The 17091-nt window shown below is 40.2% G+C and overlaps 1 protein-coding gene across 6 annotated transcripts in view; it reads right to left on the minus strand.

Annotated features, from left to right (window-relative positions):
• The window catches only part of CELF2 (CUGBP Elav-like family member 2), a 550570-nt gene that overhangs the window by 252976 nt on the left and 280503 nt on the right, over positions 1 to 17091 (minus strand). For 4 of the 6 annotated variants that reach the window (XM_066551021.1, XM_066551019.1, XM_066551018.1 and 1 more), the window contains exon 1: positions 6834 to 7172. The exons of the other annotated variants lie outside the window; for them this stretch is intronic. In XM_066551021.1, the coding sequence (XP_066407118.1) occupies positions 6834 to 6940 (107 nt within the window). In that variant the 5' untranslated portion in view covers positions 6941 to 7172. Of the gene's footprint in view, positions 1 to 6833; positions 7173 to 17091 lie in introns of those variants that run through there. 6 annotated transcript variants of the gene reach the window in all.

Below are 17091 nucleotides of genomic sequence, written 5' to 3' on the forward strand. Positions count from 1 at the left end.
TTCACTCTGTAGCACAGCCATCCTATCATCCACAGGTATCTGCATGCGCAAGGTTCAATTTCCAGATGATCTGTGTTTGATTACCATTACTTTTCCCTCCTCTATTTGTAATTTTCCCTGTCCTCTCTCTGATTTTCTAGATTTTTTTTCCCTCTTCCTCAAACTCTCTGCTCTCTCTTGCTCCTGGTGACAGACTGTTGTCTGGCATCCTCAAAGGCTGCTCTTGAGGATGACCTGCTGATTTGCTGCCATGGGAACTCCCGAGCAAGGACAGCATTTACCCCTCACACACCGAAGGGCACAAGCAACAGTTCCCTGTGTTGCCCTTCTCACTGGTTAAAGTTTGCCCTCCTCTCTTTCACAAGGGGCATTGGAAAGCTGTGCCTTAAATAACCAGAGTGTTGCAGCCTCTGCAGTGTCCAGCAGCAGCTGAATTATTTGGAGGAAGGTGGAAAAGTCTAATAACTGATGTTAGTATGCAAACTGCTTTTCAAAACTAGTGGAGAAAAAGCTTGGGCAGCAAAGCATGAGAGTTGAGGAAAAACCCTCTCTCATATAATAGCAAAAAGCATTGTAAGTGCTTTATTATCATATAACTGCTGTTTTTAAGACTTCCTGTGCAATTTTATTGGTAATCTTATTTCTTTGAATCAGAGAGAGTTAACTTAAAAATAGGTTGTTTTACCTGAATAAGGGATGCAGGGTAACATCAGCACACTGAGTATGCTACATGGAGAGACAACCAAGTAGTTGTCTCCATTCCCCCACCCCCGAACACAATTTTTGGGTGTTTTAATTGAAATGGAAGGATCATTTTTACTTGGCTGCATTTTACAGGGCAGCTTGTGATCCACGCTGTGTCAGCCTTGTCAGTGCACTGGCAGATTTACAGCCCCACGGTGCTTTCCTGCAAGCACAGGCTCATAGCAGCCTAATCCAGTAACGTGGGCTTAATGCACAATATAATTTCACCAACCACCTAGAAAGTGAGTGCAAATCTGGGAGTCTGTGCTTTCCAGAAATGTCATTTTAGTCATTAGTTTAGAAATGCTGAAGATAGATCTGACTGATATTAGCCCAAGGAATGGTCACTGATCCTTATACTATCAGAGAAAATAAAGTTGTGCGTGAGAAGAGCTGAAATCCTTTTTACATCCTGCTCGAGCTGATTACTAGTTATGCTATCTCAGTCTCAAGACTGAAGTGAGAGATGAGAACATTAGAGTCCAGATCAAGATTTACAGAAAATTTGTGAGAATTCCTGACCATTTCCATCTAATAAAGATAGTTAACCTTCAGTGCATCATTAACTTGCTGAGAACGGTACTAAAGGGACTTTAATTGACACATTTGCTTCTGCTGCAGGGTAAAATAACACAGAAGCAATACAAAACGTAAAAAAATAATAATAAAAAAAAAGCTTTTTGTCACAGCAAGAATGTTAGAGGGGGGAAAACAAAAAAAAAAAAAAAATCCAGTTTTTATTTCCTCTGTGTGGATGCCAGCAGTCTTGTTTCATAAACTCCAGTGATTCATCACCATCCCAGGCAGCCAATCATTCTGCAGGTCAAGTAGAAATGGGCTGTAGAGCCAGCAACTCCTGCTGCCCTGATAATGCATGTCATTCCAGGCATGGCGACATGCTTTCTCAACAACTGCCATTTTCAGTTACCTTTTCTATGGCTGACATACAAGTAAATGTGTTGGAAGCAGTAAAACAGTCATAGGAAAAACAGTTGCAAAGATAAATAGCACTTGCACGTGATAATCTCTAATGTCATTAGAAAGGAAAGAAGGATGTGTTTTGAAATAGGATTTCTCTCCTCTGAAAGCATCATTTGACTTGGGGGGTTTATATGTGTGTGTGAATGAGAGGGGGGGTTTCTGTAAGTTGTTTTTTTTTTTTTTTCTTGAATTAATATCCAGATATTTGTCTTGGTTAAGAGGTACAACTAGAGGAAAAGGAAAAAAAAAACCAAAACCGACAACAAAAAAACCAATGCAAAACCCAAACACCCAGCATTAAATAAAAAATCTTCTTGCAAGTCACTTGTGGAAAAGGTTTTGTACAGCTGGATTTTGTTTGAATTCAGTAATGCTCACTTTAAGAAACACAACTGCTCTAATTGAGGGAAAAGAAAAGGATTTTCTTCAGTCATTTCTTTTCAGTCTTTATTCCTTGTCATCTAACTTAAATTTCATGAACTCCTTTTTCAGTAACTGTCCTCTGAATCATATGTAGTTGAATACTGTTTTGCAGATGGAAACTGAGTGGGAGTTTTAAGGGCACAGGATTATAGAAATACACAACATCAATGAAAAATGTTTAAACTTAAGTGCACACATGTATGCGTGCACACATATATATGTGTATTAGCAACACAGCATGTGTAATTTATGTACATGTACCATGTGAAGTCCCTGTGCCTGAACACAAATGGAGGGAAAAAAAAATGTTCCAAATAACAGTGCTGGAACCAGATTTCAAATGCATAAGATTATCCATATTAATTTATGGTAATCTACAAATGAATGCAGCAGAGACAGTACAGGTTATCCAAAATGGTACTTGCATTTATTGAGAGACGACCACAAAATATCTTCTCGACAGATTTAGTTGCATCTTCTAATACCCCCTGAATTAATATCATGCAAAATACAAAGTACAAGCTATGTTTCCCCTTTGGAATGACTGGCTCTTGAAATGCCAAAGGAAAGCCAAATGTTTCTCTCCACACAAAGTCCTCCTAGACATCTTGCTTTCAGATTTCATCAACTTAGGTGTTTTCAGGGCTGTAAGCAGTGAACTTTCCATCAGCGGCATCTTCAGCTAATTAACCCTCCTGATTACAATAATTAGTATTGATTCACTCCTGAATGACTTCTTAAGTATTCAAGCACAATCTACACTTGCAGTAAAACTTCTAGATATGAATATTAATTGAACACTTGCTTTGTTTTTCAGCCCCAAAGGTATAGTTTGTAATCTTATATAGAATAGAATCATAGAATGGTTTGGGTTGAAAGGGACCTTTAAAGGTCATCTACTTCCAACTCTCATGACACGAACAGGGACAGCTTCAAGTAGATCAGGTTGCTCAGAGCCGTGTCCAGCTTGACTGTGAATGTTTCCAGGGATGGGGCAGTCACCACCTCTCTCTGCAACCTGTTCCAGTGTTTCACCAGCCTCATTGTGAAAAATTTCCCCCTTATGTCTAGCCTGAATCAACACTATTTTCATTTAAAGCCACAATCCCATGTCCCATTGAAACAGGCCCTGCTAAAAAAAATCTTTGCTATAAGCCCCCTTTAAGTACTGAAAGAATGCTCCAATATCTCTCTGGATCCTTCCCTTCTCCAGGCTGGACAACCACAAGTCTTTCAGCCTGTCTCCTTAGAGGAGGTGTTCCAGTCTGACTGTTTTTGTGGCCCTCCTCTGGATCCAATCCAACAGTTCCATGTTGAGGACTTGTTGAGGACTCCAGACTTGGAAAAGATGCTGCGGGTGGAATCTCATGAGGGCGTGGTAGATGGAGGGAATCACCCTCCCTCAACCTGCTGGCCACCCTTCTCCTGCTGCAGCCCAGAACACAATTGGCTTCCTGGGCTGTGAGTGCACATTGCCAGCTCACATCCAGCTTTTCACCCCCAAGTATTTATCTGCAGGCAGATCTCAGTCCCTTCATACTTAAATTTGCTGACAGAACCGTGTCAGTGTCATCTGCTCTTAACAAAGAAAATATTAGCATGTTGATGATTGTGGCTCATGAATGTGAAAGTAATTAAATAAATAAATACACACAAAGACTCCAGGCTAATAAATGAATATAATTCAATTCCATTTCCCTGTGGAAGCATGGAAAACCACGTCCCAGGCTAAGATCTGCCGTGCTCTTTCTCTAACAGGTAAGACTGAGGGTGTTCATGTTTTGACATTACACCTGGTCATTGCAAGAACAAATAACAACTCATGTAGAGTCTGAATTATCTCTCTTAGCTCTGTGTGGAAACAGATGTTGCCAAGTTTGACAACTGCAAGGCACCACATTGTTTTGTGAATGGGTGAGATTCAAAACAGGCAGCACTGAGGACACCTCCGATGCTCAGGCATAAGATCTCTAAACCTATGCATTCTTTCAAAAGCCATTACTTTCCTTAAACATGCTAAGAAATTACTTGTGCTACAGCTTTGCTTCACCTTCTTTGATGTTAATAATAATTGTTATGGCTCAGAAAGCAATATTTCAGTAAATATGCATAGAAAGATTTTTTTTTAGTAGGATTCACACAAACTAATTCAAAAATCAGTCTTTGATGTGAATGCAATGTGAGAAAATACCCTTGGAAAAACACAAAGTAATTTTCAATCCAAGACCAAAAAAAAAAATCATGGTATATGTATTTCATGAAACATTTTATCCGAAAACATAGAAACTACAGTAAGTAAGTTTGGTAGGAACTCACCTGTGAGCAGAGAGCTTAGGAAACAGTTATAGTATTGAATAGTCCTTAAAAGTGGTGGCTGGTTTTTCTGCCCAGGTGTCTGTTGGTGCCTGCTACAGAAGTGGCATTCACGCAGCTCTGGGCTATCCCTGAAGGGGCATTTCCACATAACTGAGAGTGGGGGACTCACGTTATTGCCACTCACAAAGGGCAGTAGCTGCTAGAAAGCTCAGGCTGCTGCAACATGACATGATAGAAAAATAACTTTATAAAAATATGCCACTGTTTCCACCCTGCAGTTCAGGCAGAGCAGAGCGGTTGGGAATGAGTTAATGTTTGTCTTGAAAGAAGTTCTCTCAAGGAAGTGAATTATGTCATGGTCCCATAATATTAAACACTATCCTTGCTTTCTTCATGTTTATGCACAACACACAGCATGCAAGCACCTGATAATCCATAACCTCTTGGCTTCTCAAGAAGTATTTTATGTGATATTACCTTTTTGTTCACATAAACTCTTTGCTATTGGTTTGCACCATCTCAAGACTCGAGGGAAGAAGATACAATGACAAAATAAAAGCAAAACAGCATAGCAAGTATTCAGTCTCCCCACCAAATATTTTTGTGTTGAAATGCATGCTTTAGAGGGCTCTGACTGCTACCGATAAATCCTCAATGTCTTTTTGTTTTAATTAAGGGGTCCAAGAGACCCCTCAACCCATATAAATCATGCACTAGAGTCCAGTTTTTAAAAAAATAACAAAATCTCTACTATTAATTGATCAAAGCAAAAACCAGAAGCCACTGATAAATAAATCTTTTCTCTTACAAAATCATTAAACTTATTGCTAAAAGCAATACATTTACTTAACATGTAAAGTATTTAAAGACTTGAAACAGTTTAAGAAACTCCACAGAGTAATGGCAATTCATTTTATTTAAGACCTAAGCTGCTGTCCAAGTAGTAACTCAAAATTTTTCAAAAGCTTTGTAACAATTTTTTTCTCACAATGCATAAGGTTCATTTTTCCAAATTCAAACCCAAAATTGTTAACTGTTTTAATGCTAAATGATGGTTCTTGAAACAGAAAGATAATTTAGGAAATGTCATCTGAATAATTTTTTTGATTAGGGGATAGGAATCATTCAGGTAAATTATTCTGTCTGACCTTAAAAATTCTAATGTATAAAATGTAATAAAAATGGAAAGTCGCATGGGCTCCTACTCTGAGATCTGATTTATCATTTTTATTGCATTTTCATTACCTAAACAAAATTAGAAACAGTATTTTCAAAACAGCAGTTAAAGTTGATACGATCGGGCATAAAATCAAGCAAGGGCAGATTTGGCAAGTATGTATTTCCCAGATTGACAGCAGTATTGTAAGCTTTCAGAATCAATAAGTTTTCTCACCACAGTTAAAGGAGAGGTTAGTAATAAATCTGCAACTTAATGCAATAGCCATAATTGTAAGATACAAGCCTCCCCCTCCCTGCACTATTAGCAGCAGATATCAACTGAACTAACCACCACAAAACAGGCAACGCACTTTAAATTCTACTGTAAACACAAAAAGATTGTGGGAAATGAAAAAAGGGCTGAGAAAAGGAAAGGAAAAAAACCCCAAAACAACCCAAACCACCCCATCGCCAGACATACATTAAGCTAGTTTGACAACACCATTGTTCAGCTGTCCCATTGTCAGACCAAAAGATGTATTCAATGCTACAATGTCTGCTAGCAAATAAACAAAAGACTACATTTTTCAAAGCGGGGTGCCAATTCCAGCATAATTCTGTGTGTGAGTGTGCGTGTGTGCGTGTCTGCGTGTTGTCTGTCTCTGAAGAGAGTAGTCGATGCTGGCCTCCCGCTAAACCTGGGAGCATTATTAGAGAATAGATGTGTAACCCCACATTACAGGAGTATTTAGGTATTTTTAAAACATCTTTGAGCGGTAGAGACTAGGTAAAGCATTAGAAACTATTTACATAGGCTAAGTGAAAATTAAAGTGGTATTTAGGGCACTAGCTCTAATATGGAGTCTCCCCGAGCTTTTTCCATGCTTATTCCATGCCCAGTGCATAATAATGAAGCAGGCAGAAATATTGCAAAGGAGGTGATAAAAGAAATACCAGCTCTCTTTTAGGAAGGGGGAAAAAAAAGAAAAAAAAAAGAAAAGATAAATATATTTTTTCCCCTCCCTGCCCTCTCCGTACATTTGTCATTATACATGAAATGTGCGACCCGAACTAGTGGAAAATGCCACTTGCACCCAGCAATGCCTGTCTTTTCCTTTAAATAGGGAAACTACTTAATACACAGCACGGTTATAGTTGCAGCGGGCCCAGGCAACTCGAAAGCACGCGTTAAAACAAAGGAGACAACATACCTTAAAAGCAGCTCCTCATTTCTCATAGTAACAGCGGATTTGGGACAGCGCATGCTTTCTGCACCGATATTCTCAACAAAAGCCAGTTCAGAAGTGCGCTCAAACATCAATGCCACAGTAGCTACTCACTAATGGCTACTCTTTCTCTCTTTCTCTCTCTAGTCAGACGCTGAGTGGTGGAGCAAAGGGGCCCCTGCAGATTCACTAAGCAGAAATAATCCTCTCTGACAAGTTATGTTGTCTGGGCATATTTTACATTAATGCACTGTGCTGCCTATAGGGGTCTTGTTTGCGTTCACTCTAGCCTAGCTGGTGTTAGCTCTCCTAATTACCAGCCAAAAAAAAAAATTAGCAACATTCCCCCCCCATTCCCCCCCCCCCCCCCACCTCTCCGCTGTTAAAACAAAAATAATATATATATATATGTACACATACAAATCTATGTATAAAACTGAAGGAAAAGGGGTGGAAATCTATGGGCAAATGAGGAAAAGCTTTCCCCCTCTGGAAGGATGCATGCTTGGTATGGGTCTTTTGTTTGCCCTGCGAACTCAGTGAATACAGAGGCAAAGAGATGCTGTGGCTCGTGAGGCTTGTGCACTTTAAGGGAATTGGGTTAGAGGCTCTTTCTGGGGCTCTGGAGTCGCAGCTGGAGCTTCTGCTCTCTCCCTACTTCCCTTCCCTGTTCAAGGCTGAGTGGCTTTATGGGACCTGCCAGCTCACATCAGAGGGATTGGGGAGTATTAATGCCGGCACCTGGGGATCTTCCTCGAGTTTTCAGTTTTTCTTGGCAATTTTAACCCTAAAAAAACACAAGTCCAAAATCCCTCCAATTTTGACCCCTCCAAAACACAACTCGGTTACCAAGTAACTGAGTTTGCTTTAACCCAGACCCTCACGCCTGGCTTTGGCACAGTTCTCGCAGACGGGGAAGGATGTTGCATTATTCAATGATTTACTCACTTCCTATGCATGAAAGGAACTATAGTGTGACACAGATTTCAGGGAAACAGCCTCTTTGGCCCTGTTTGGGAGATCCGCCATGTGATTTGTAGGAGCAGGTTGTGGTCTTCCAAGTTGCCAAGGTAGTCAAAGAGAGGTTTATTTTCACGTGCTGGTTTCAGCTTTTGCTGGGTAAATCTTTGAACTATTCAGGAGGATGGTTGGCTTTTTTCTTTTTTTTTCTTTTTTTTTTCTTTTTTCTTTTTTATTATTTAATTTAATTTTTTTTTTAATGTACATCAGATACTTGAGCAGGTGCTTATTTAGTAGACTGAAAAAGTCAACAAGTCCTTGATGCTCTTTTCAGTCAAAAGCTTTTCTACACCACTGTGGCAGTAAAATGCATCTTAAAAATGACTGTAATTTCCTCTCAGGTCATGTTAACTTAAGGAGGTGCAAAACTCAATAAACACAAATTGTCCAAAATTGACAACTTGTCAAAAAGTCCAGTGTGGCTAAAAATTGATCTGCACTTCAAAATTTGAATTCAACTTTCATGAGCTTTTGGCTGTGTCTGTGGCTGGTCCTAAGCTGTTTTCCTACATTATATACTACGGCCTTAAAATATACTGCTACGAAACTGTGATGCAGTGCTACTGCTGCTAATTCCTTAACAGAAGTTGGTATTTAGGGGCTTGATCTTTAAACCTGAGTCTGGGAATGAGGGCAAAGAGAGAGCAATCACCAGGAAAAATACACTGGTAGCAAGATCTTGCCTTTCTGATGGCAGCTGTAAACTTCTATTAAGGTCATAAATTGTTTGAAACAGAAACAATCCTTTTGTTCTACACTTCTCACTGAGCACTGTGAAACCTTGGGATTAGTTTCAGTCACTCTGATATAATATTTGTCAAATGACTAAAAGACAAATTAAAAAACAAACCTGGACATAATCTACTTTTAATGGTGTAGAGAGAAAGACAGCACCTTAGGAAACATGGGTGTCATGAAGGACTGCAAGTTAAGGGAAGACGGGTTTCAATTTGCTTCCCTTTTCATCTGCAAAACATGACTGGGATTCAGTTGCTCTTGCAATAAAAAAATAATAAATCATTTTAATGATTAGCAAATCAAACCAATTCCATGTTAAAATGTCATGCTCCAAGGTCAACTGAGACAACATAGCTTGTACTTCATGCTAAAAATATCTGAACAGTCATGGAAGGCGGCCAGGAAAATACTCAACCAACATGACAAATCCCATACCTCCTGCCCCAAATACTAAATCCATTACTACCATTTCAGGCATGGCCACCAGCACTCCAGATTTCAGCTCCTTTACTGTTCACCTCCAAATGACTTGTGGTGCCCAGAGCTCACCGTGGTGCCCAGAGCAGTCTCGGGCTGCTGGGGCTGATGTACGAGCAGCAGCAAATACCAGGGTGTGCTAGAGAGTACACAGCTGAACGGGAAGTGTCAAACAGCCTGATGAACTGCTACAGTTTTCAGAAAATATGGCAAGGATCAGCATCTTAAGACACTACCAGCTGAGGGAACAAAGCTTTCTTTTCAGGCTGGAGCAGAATGGCTCACACAGAGCCCTTTGGTGGGGAATCAATGGGCTTCTGTTGGGCGGCTCCACGCAGTTGCAAGTTCTTGATCATTTCTGCACTTGGAAAGAAGGAGAAGCAGCAGCAACAGGAGATAAAGTGAAGTATTATGGAAGGACTCATCTACAGCCAAAGGAATAAATAAAAAAGAAAATAAAAAAAAAAGAAAATAAAATCTACAAAGCAGTAACACAGACAGACAAAAAGAACCTACGCTTTCTATCACACGTAATGAAACGTCTGACAGAACAACATCTGTGGAGGGATCACAGCTGCTGAGAATGAGAGGGAATATGAGTATTATTTTTCAATTGTAAGATGTACTAAGCAGGAGTGCCTTTAAAATAATATGGCTGAGGGGAAGATTAAACCAGATGCACAGGGGTATCTGGCTTCTTTCAGGATGAAAGTCCAGGTGTGGGTTTAAATTCAACATTTAATATGAAAACTGATTGTAGATTCATAACTGATATGCATATATTGCAGAATGCTCTACACAAATTACATACAGTGGAAATCTAATGATTTCATCACCCTGTATTTAATGGAAAGCCAATCCTTCCACATATGGCTATGAGTTTGCTAAACTAATTGTGTGACGCTACAAATCCTTGAAAGGCAATAGGAATAACTGTCATTTACACAAGCAAAATGATCAAAACTTCAGAGGCAAACCAGTAACAATGACTAATTTATGCCAATTAAAAGTGTTCCTTCTGCTCTCTACTTCTAGTTGAAATTATTTCTTGACCATTCCATTTGGTCAAGGAATACTGGTTTACAGTATTTTAAAAGTATTCAGAAGCCCAAAATATAGTGGTGTTTTCCTACAAAATAAAAGTCTTTCTACCAGCCAAGAGATGGACTAGATTTCATGACAAAGAAATGGTGGACAAATGTTCAGGACAATGAACCAAAAATCATGACTGCAATCATGAGAGGAATAGAAAGCTTTGATTCATGTCCCCATTTTACCAAGTGTCCCCGTGTCAGATCTCATGCAAACCAATTAACCTCTTGCTCACATCTCCATCTTTAAAATGAAAAAAGCCAATAAACTCCAGAGCACTGTGACCATAACACAGAACACTGCAAGATGTATAAATCAGTGCTTTATTGTGGCTTGCACAAACATTTAAAATACCTCTTCTCCTCACAAGAGGCACTTGCAGTCTAAGTCAGTTATCTGCTGTTCTGTGCAGTTATTTAGGCTCAAATCACATTTGCTTTGTATAGGTGTGGAAAGCTGCACTTTAATCTGATAGCATTTTACTGTTTCAGGTGGTTAAATCCCACCTTTGAAGCTGAGCAATTAGTCTAAGCTAGTCATTTAGGGTTTCTCTATTGTCACTGTGGGGAGATTAGTTATACTAAAGAGCATTACCACATCTCTCCATTGACTACAAAGGGATTAGATCCCTAAATTTCAAATGCATATATCAGGCAAGACGAATCCCACCGAAGTGCCTAAAGCAAAGGTGAGAATTCCCATGTTCCTGTTTCAGCATCACCAGCACGTGTCCATCCCTGTGCTCCACAGCACTACCCAGCCCTGGACACCCCGGGTCTGAAACAGACTGGTCCTCAGGAGGAGAATGAAGATGCTCACAGCACAGGATTGGAGCACCTCTCCTGTGAAGTCAGGCTGAGAGATCTGGAGTTATTTCCTCGTGGAGAAGGCTCCAGGAAGATCTTACAGCACCTTCCAGTGCCTAAGGGGGCCCACAAGAAATCCAGAGAGGGACTTTGAGCAGGGCATGTTGTGATAAGACAAGAGGGAATGGCTTTACACTGAGAGAGGGCAGGTTTAGATTAGCTGTTAGGATATTTTTTACTGTGAGAGTGGTGAAGCACTGGAACAGGTTCTCCAGAGAAGCTGTGGCTGCCCCATCCCCTGAACTGTTCAAGGCCAGGTTGGATGTGGGTTTGAAGAACCTGGCCTACTGGAAGGTGTCCTTGTACATGGCAGAGTAGTGGAACACGATGATCTTTAAGGTCCTTTCCAACCCAAACCTTTCTGTGATTTTATTCATATGTTACATCTGTGCAAAGTTTGAAGTAGAAAGGAAATTGGCCTCAGCTTCAGAAGTGGAATCTTTCCAGCATGCTTTCAGAAAGAAGACAGTTCATTTAGGTATCTTCTCCTAAAATCTAGAATAATGAGCAACTCATTGCCTGCAGCTTTTGTGTTATTGGAAATAGTGGAACACAAGCCCAGGTATTACTGTTAGAATCATTTTACTCTGGATCACTTAATTGGTGAATGTGAATAGCAAAGAATTTTCTGTAACTCAAAAGGCTGTATCTCATCACACTTTACCTCTGCTGTAATTGAAATTTTTGTTCATTTTTTACCTAGAACAAATCATCACACTTTTGTCTCTGCTTCCTCTGTTGATTTTGAGTTTTGATTATACAGCCTTTAACATAATTGCAGATGGGAGATCAGTTGTTGTCCTCAGCTCTAGCAATCAGACATCTAGGCTAGTGTTTCTATCAGTTTCTATTTCATCCAGTTGCCATTTCTACCAGGAGGGCAGAAACACTGTGACATTTGCTATTTGTATTATGCACATACATACGGGTGGAGATGTCTCTTTACTGTTCCAGGCTAGGAAGATACAAGTCACAGAGACTCAGATCTTTACCTCTAAGTATCTAAATAAAATTTCATGGTGAAACCATATTGACCAGCTTTAGAGCCATTAATGCAGATGTGGACAGATCTTCAGGACAGATACTACCTCTGTAAACCTTGTGTGTTTTAAACATGCTCACAGTATCTTTGTGCTCCGGAAAAGGAAGATTAGTCTCAAGCTCTTGCAGTGGAGATACAACAAATCACTTTTTTTTTTTTTTTTGGCAACAAAACCATTCCAAAATTTGCCCCATCTCCTTTTGTCTGCTTTGGTAGATATTTTAAATTATATGCCTAGATTTTCTGTCTGAGTCATAGGGGTGGCAATTACTGTTGGTCTGCATGCTGCAAAAGGTCTTTTCTAACATTTTTCACTTGGGAGTATCCAAATAGCATCATGAAAATTAAATAGCATGGACAGAAAACACAGGAATACAAAATGTTGTGTAAATGCTGAAGATTAATACTTGGACAGCTGAGGAATAAAAAGTTTTGCATTTAAAGCATATAGCAGGACTGGTACCCACAATAGAAGAGGTGTGTGCTGCCTCCCTCGAGCATTCAGCAGGGCTGACTCTGCATCTCAGCATCTGGGAGACAGAAGGAACAAACCTCTCCTATCTACCTAAAAAAAAGTGCTCCATTGCTTCCCCCACCTTTGACAGGGAAGGAGGAAAAACTCTCAGCTTGTGCAGTTCACAAATTCTGACAGAGAAATGCACTTTGGTGTGTTTTTTAAAGACAATACATCACTTGAAACAGCTTACAACTGGCCAGGCTGTGGTTTCAGACGTGGCTACTCTACAAAGGAAATAAAGTATTTGGAAAGATCTACATGTCGTAAGAACATCTGGCCTGCAACTAAAGGGAAGGAGGAGAAAGCTGATCAAAAGAGTGAAGAGTAACAGAAGAGGCAACAGAGCACCAGATCTGAGAGAAAGAGAGAGAAAAGGCAGAGAGAGAACAAACACAGCTGGTTACAGAACCATTCATTTTCTGCTTTAATTTAAAATCTATTTAAAGCAGAAGCAGAACCTGCTTTGTCTAAACAGGAATATCTTTATTTTGCACTTTAGTAATGCCAAGATCATGACTCTAATGATGTGGGATATCAAGGACCTTGAGTTCTTGGGAGCACAATCTAAAGAAAGTGAACTTGCACAATATATACAAATGTATGAGTTGTTTGTATTAACACATGTCAATGAACATGAAAAACGTTAATAATTACAGATGAGATTTTAATGGCTACTCGTCCTCTTAAGATAAAATTAGAAATAGAACCACATTTAACATTTTTATTGAACCTATTTTAAAGTGATCTTATGGTGCTCTACACAGAAGGTTCATTTCACACATCCATGAAAGGCATCCAACAAGTAGGGATGAAAGTGGATATTTAAAAACAAGCTCTCACCGCAGAGAGTGATGCTGAACAGAAACTCACAAGCAAGTAAAAAACAGAAAGGAGTCTAATTTCTGGGATCTGGCATCTGGACAAGTGGATGCATCTACCAAATGAACATTTGGCAATGAATGGGAAGTGGGAATTGGACCTTACATTGTCCTGTGACACATGTCCAACAGGAAGTAAAGACTTATTGGGAAAAATCATCATCCACCAAGTTTCCTAAAAAAGTAGGTAATATGGTATTGTCCTATGTGGAAGGGAAACAAACTGCAAGTTGAATAATTTAAATCAGATGAATTGATCTTTGGTTGTAAATACTGCTTGAGAATGCTTGATTCATTACTTGGTAAAAGTCAGATTTTCTATTTTAAAATGCTCTGAAGGGATGGAAATGTATCACTTCTACAGAGTTGCCATAAAATAAAATTAATAGCTACAACATAATTTTTACTATTTTAAAAATGGATTAGCACGGAGACTTGTTTCCTCAGCTCTTATCATCACTAATCAGTTTTATTTCATTATTGAAAAATAAAATCACCACACTTTTTTAATACCTTAAACTCTCTACCTAACATTTTTTGTACAAAGGATACTCATCCTTTCTTCCTTTTTTGTCTTTAAAAATCTATTAACATTGATTAAAATGAAAGAGCTAGGATATAAATCTTCAGTTAGATTTACAACACATTTTTCTTTGACCTTTCTCATGTCATCTGACACTTGACAGTTTTGTGCAAGATGTTAAAAAATGACTAGTGATTTTTCGTGATTCTAAGTGCCCAAACTCAGAGAGTTTTGTAGGGTCTGTAATTCAGAGTTAAGATCCTGGTTTGTGGGAAGGAAGAAATAAATCAGACCCTGTGAAAACACCCAGAAGATGGATGCATTTCAAAACCTTTGATGAAAACTCTGCACAAACCTTGATTCTAAGTCTAAGGAACTCCTTAAAATGTCAGAGCACAAATTTTTGAAGAAGGAGGTATCTTTATTTAAAAAAAAAAAGAAGTATCTTTATCAAAGATCTTCATGAGGGGATTGAATGCACCCTCAGTAAGTTCACAGATGACGCTGAGTTGGATGGGAGAGTTGATCTGCTGGAAGGTAGAAAGGCAGAGCCTGGACAGGCTGGGTTGGTGACCCAAGGCCAATTGTATGAAATTTGACCAGGCGAAGTGCAGGGTCCTGTCCTTGGGCCACAACAACCCCACACAGCTCCACAGACCTGGGGAAGAGTGACTGGAAAGCTCCCCAGTGGGAAAGGACCTGGGTTTGCAGGTCAACAGTGGCTGAACATGAGCTGGAATGTGCCCAGGTGGCCAAAAAGTCCAGGGGCATCCTGGCCTGTGTCAGCAATAGTGTGGCCAGCAGGACCATGGAAATGATTGTGCTCATCACTGGTGAGGCCACACCCTGAATCCTGTGATCAGTTTTGGGCCCCTCACCACAATAAAGACACGGAGGGGCTGGAGCGAGTCCAGAGAAGGGAACGGAGCTGGGGATGGGTCTGAGCACAAATCTGGTGAGGAGCAGCTGAGGGAGCTGGTGGTATTTACTGCAGAGGAAAAAGAGGTCCAGGGGTGACTTTCTCACTCCACAACCCCCTGACAGGAGGGTGTAGCCAGGTGGGGTTGGGCTCTTCTCCCAGGCAACAGGGAACAGGAGAGAAAACAGCCTCAGGTTGTACCAGGGGAGGTTTAGATTGGATATTAGGAAAAACTTATTCACAGAAAGGGTTATCAAGCATTGGATCAGGCTCTCCAGGGAAGAAGTAGTCACCGTCCCTGGAGGGATTTAAAAGGCATAGAGATGTGGGATTTGGGGACATGGTTTAGTGGTGGGCTTGGCAGTGCTGGGTTAATGCTTTGATTTGATGATCTTTTCCAACCTGTATAACCTATGATTCTAAAGTCAAATTTGCTTTTATTAGTCTGTCATGCAACCAAAAAACTAAACATACTTTTCTTTAATAGTGAGCCAGGTGGGGAATGTTGTTTAAGGATATCGTGCTGGAATGGAGTGTCAAGATACCAAAACCTTGCTAAAGCAATGGAAGCAACACAAGAAGTTGGGTAAGTCCACTCACAAATAGCTTTTGGCCATGGCAGGTAGGCTATGGACAGTAGCTTGAATCTTTCAGTGGATGACGTAAATGCATCCTAAGCCACAGAGTGAGAAAATTCAAGAAAAACTAAGCTCTCTCATAAAGATATGATGCCAGTTTGTGGTCAAACTGGATCCTAATTCTGAGTTCCAAAGTGGTGTACTTTGCACGCCAAAAGTCGTTGTATAGCCAGTTCCTTCAGACAAGGTTTGGTCTGATTAATGCCATTTAAGTTTGGGAACTTAACAAAGAAGCCCACAAGCATAAAATCAATCCCCTTGGACTTCCAATCCAATTTCAGTTCAACCCACCATGGATCTCCCTCTGAAGAGGCAAGAAGCATAAGTGAACTGGGGTCAACCTCAGCATCTCAGCTGAGAATAAATGACTGGATGTGAGGCCTCTAGGTCTACTTTTTCTAAAAACTCTGATTCTGGAGTAATATCTAGGCAATGGTTGCATGCATGGCCATGGCATCCTGTCTTAAAAAAAGCTGTGCAGTGATGCCTGTGGTTCTTTCTAACCCTGCTGCAACAAAGATATGTGTGAAGTACAGATGGACAAGTAGCAGCTCCAGAGACCCTTGAGATTACCCTCTGTGAAAAAACAGGAAATACAAGAGACTCTCAGACACCTTGCACACCACACAAAAGCAATGAATGTTTTTCATTCAAAGAAAAAGGTGTAAGATCAGCCACATACATTTTATGTACCACCTCACCATAGCCAAATACCACCAGACTTAGCATCTCATTTCCCATAATCAGATAACATTTGTCAAGAAACCCCAATTTCTGTGTCATCAGCAGTGGGTTCCTCACAACACAAACCATGTTGCTCACATGACAGGCTCATGGAGCCCCAGGAGATTTTGTGAAATGAAATGGCTGCAGAGGGAATGGCTGGAGGCCTGAAGGGACACACAAGAAAATAAATAATTTGCCTAAATTCCTTTCCGTAAGGAAATGCTTTAGAGCCGCAGAGAGATCTGTGCTTTTGGGATATCTGGCTGTGTTCTTGAATCATTTGGCAGAGCCCATGGTCGGTGCACGCAGCCCAGTGGGACCCTGTCCACATTCAGCCCTTCAGTGCTAGCAGAGTGCTCAGTGCTTCAGCAAAACCTGTGCTCTGATCATTACAAGTGCCAAGAAGTCTGTTAAAGTGTTTATATATTGCAACATTAAATGCTTGGTAAATTGCCACATCATTTTGTGCTTTCAATGCTCTCAAATCCACATCATTCATCTTTCTCCTGCAAGGCCAAGCCCTGCCAAACTTGCTGAATGCACTTAGCTCCAAATTAACACCCTGTAAAAACAGTTCCTCCCTTCTTCTCAAATGCTGTTATATGTAAAATCTACACCCGAAGTTAATTTCTTGCTGACCTTCCGCTGATTAATGCAAATTAAATTACATGCTAATTGCCCCAAATGGTTTGCATGCAGCCCAGAAATCAGTTCTTTCTGATGGTGGTAAAAGATATTTGCGATTTTTTACACAATGGTTACATTAAGCCATTGTTAGTCTTACAGCATCTTAAAAAGTCAGATGGT

The sequence above is a fragment of the Molothrus aeneus genome, chromosome 5, assembly GCF_037042795.1.
Source record: "Molothrus aeneus isolate 106 chromosome 5, BPBGC_Maene_1.0, whole genome shotgun sequence".
In the NCBI taxonomy this organism is placed as follows: domain Eukaryota; kingdom Metazoa; phylum Chordata; class Aves; order Passeriformes; family Icteridae; genus Molothrus; species Molothrus aeneus.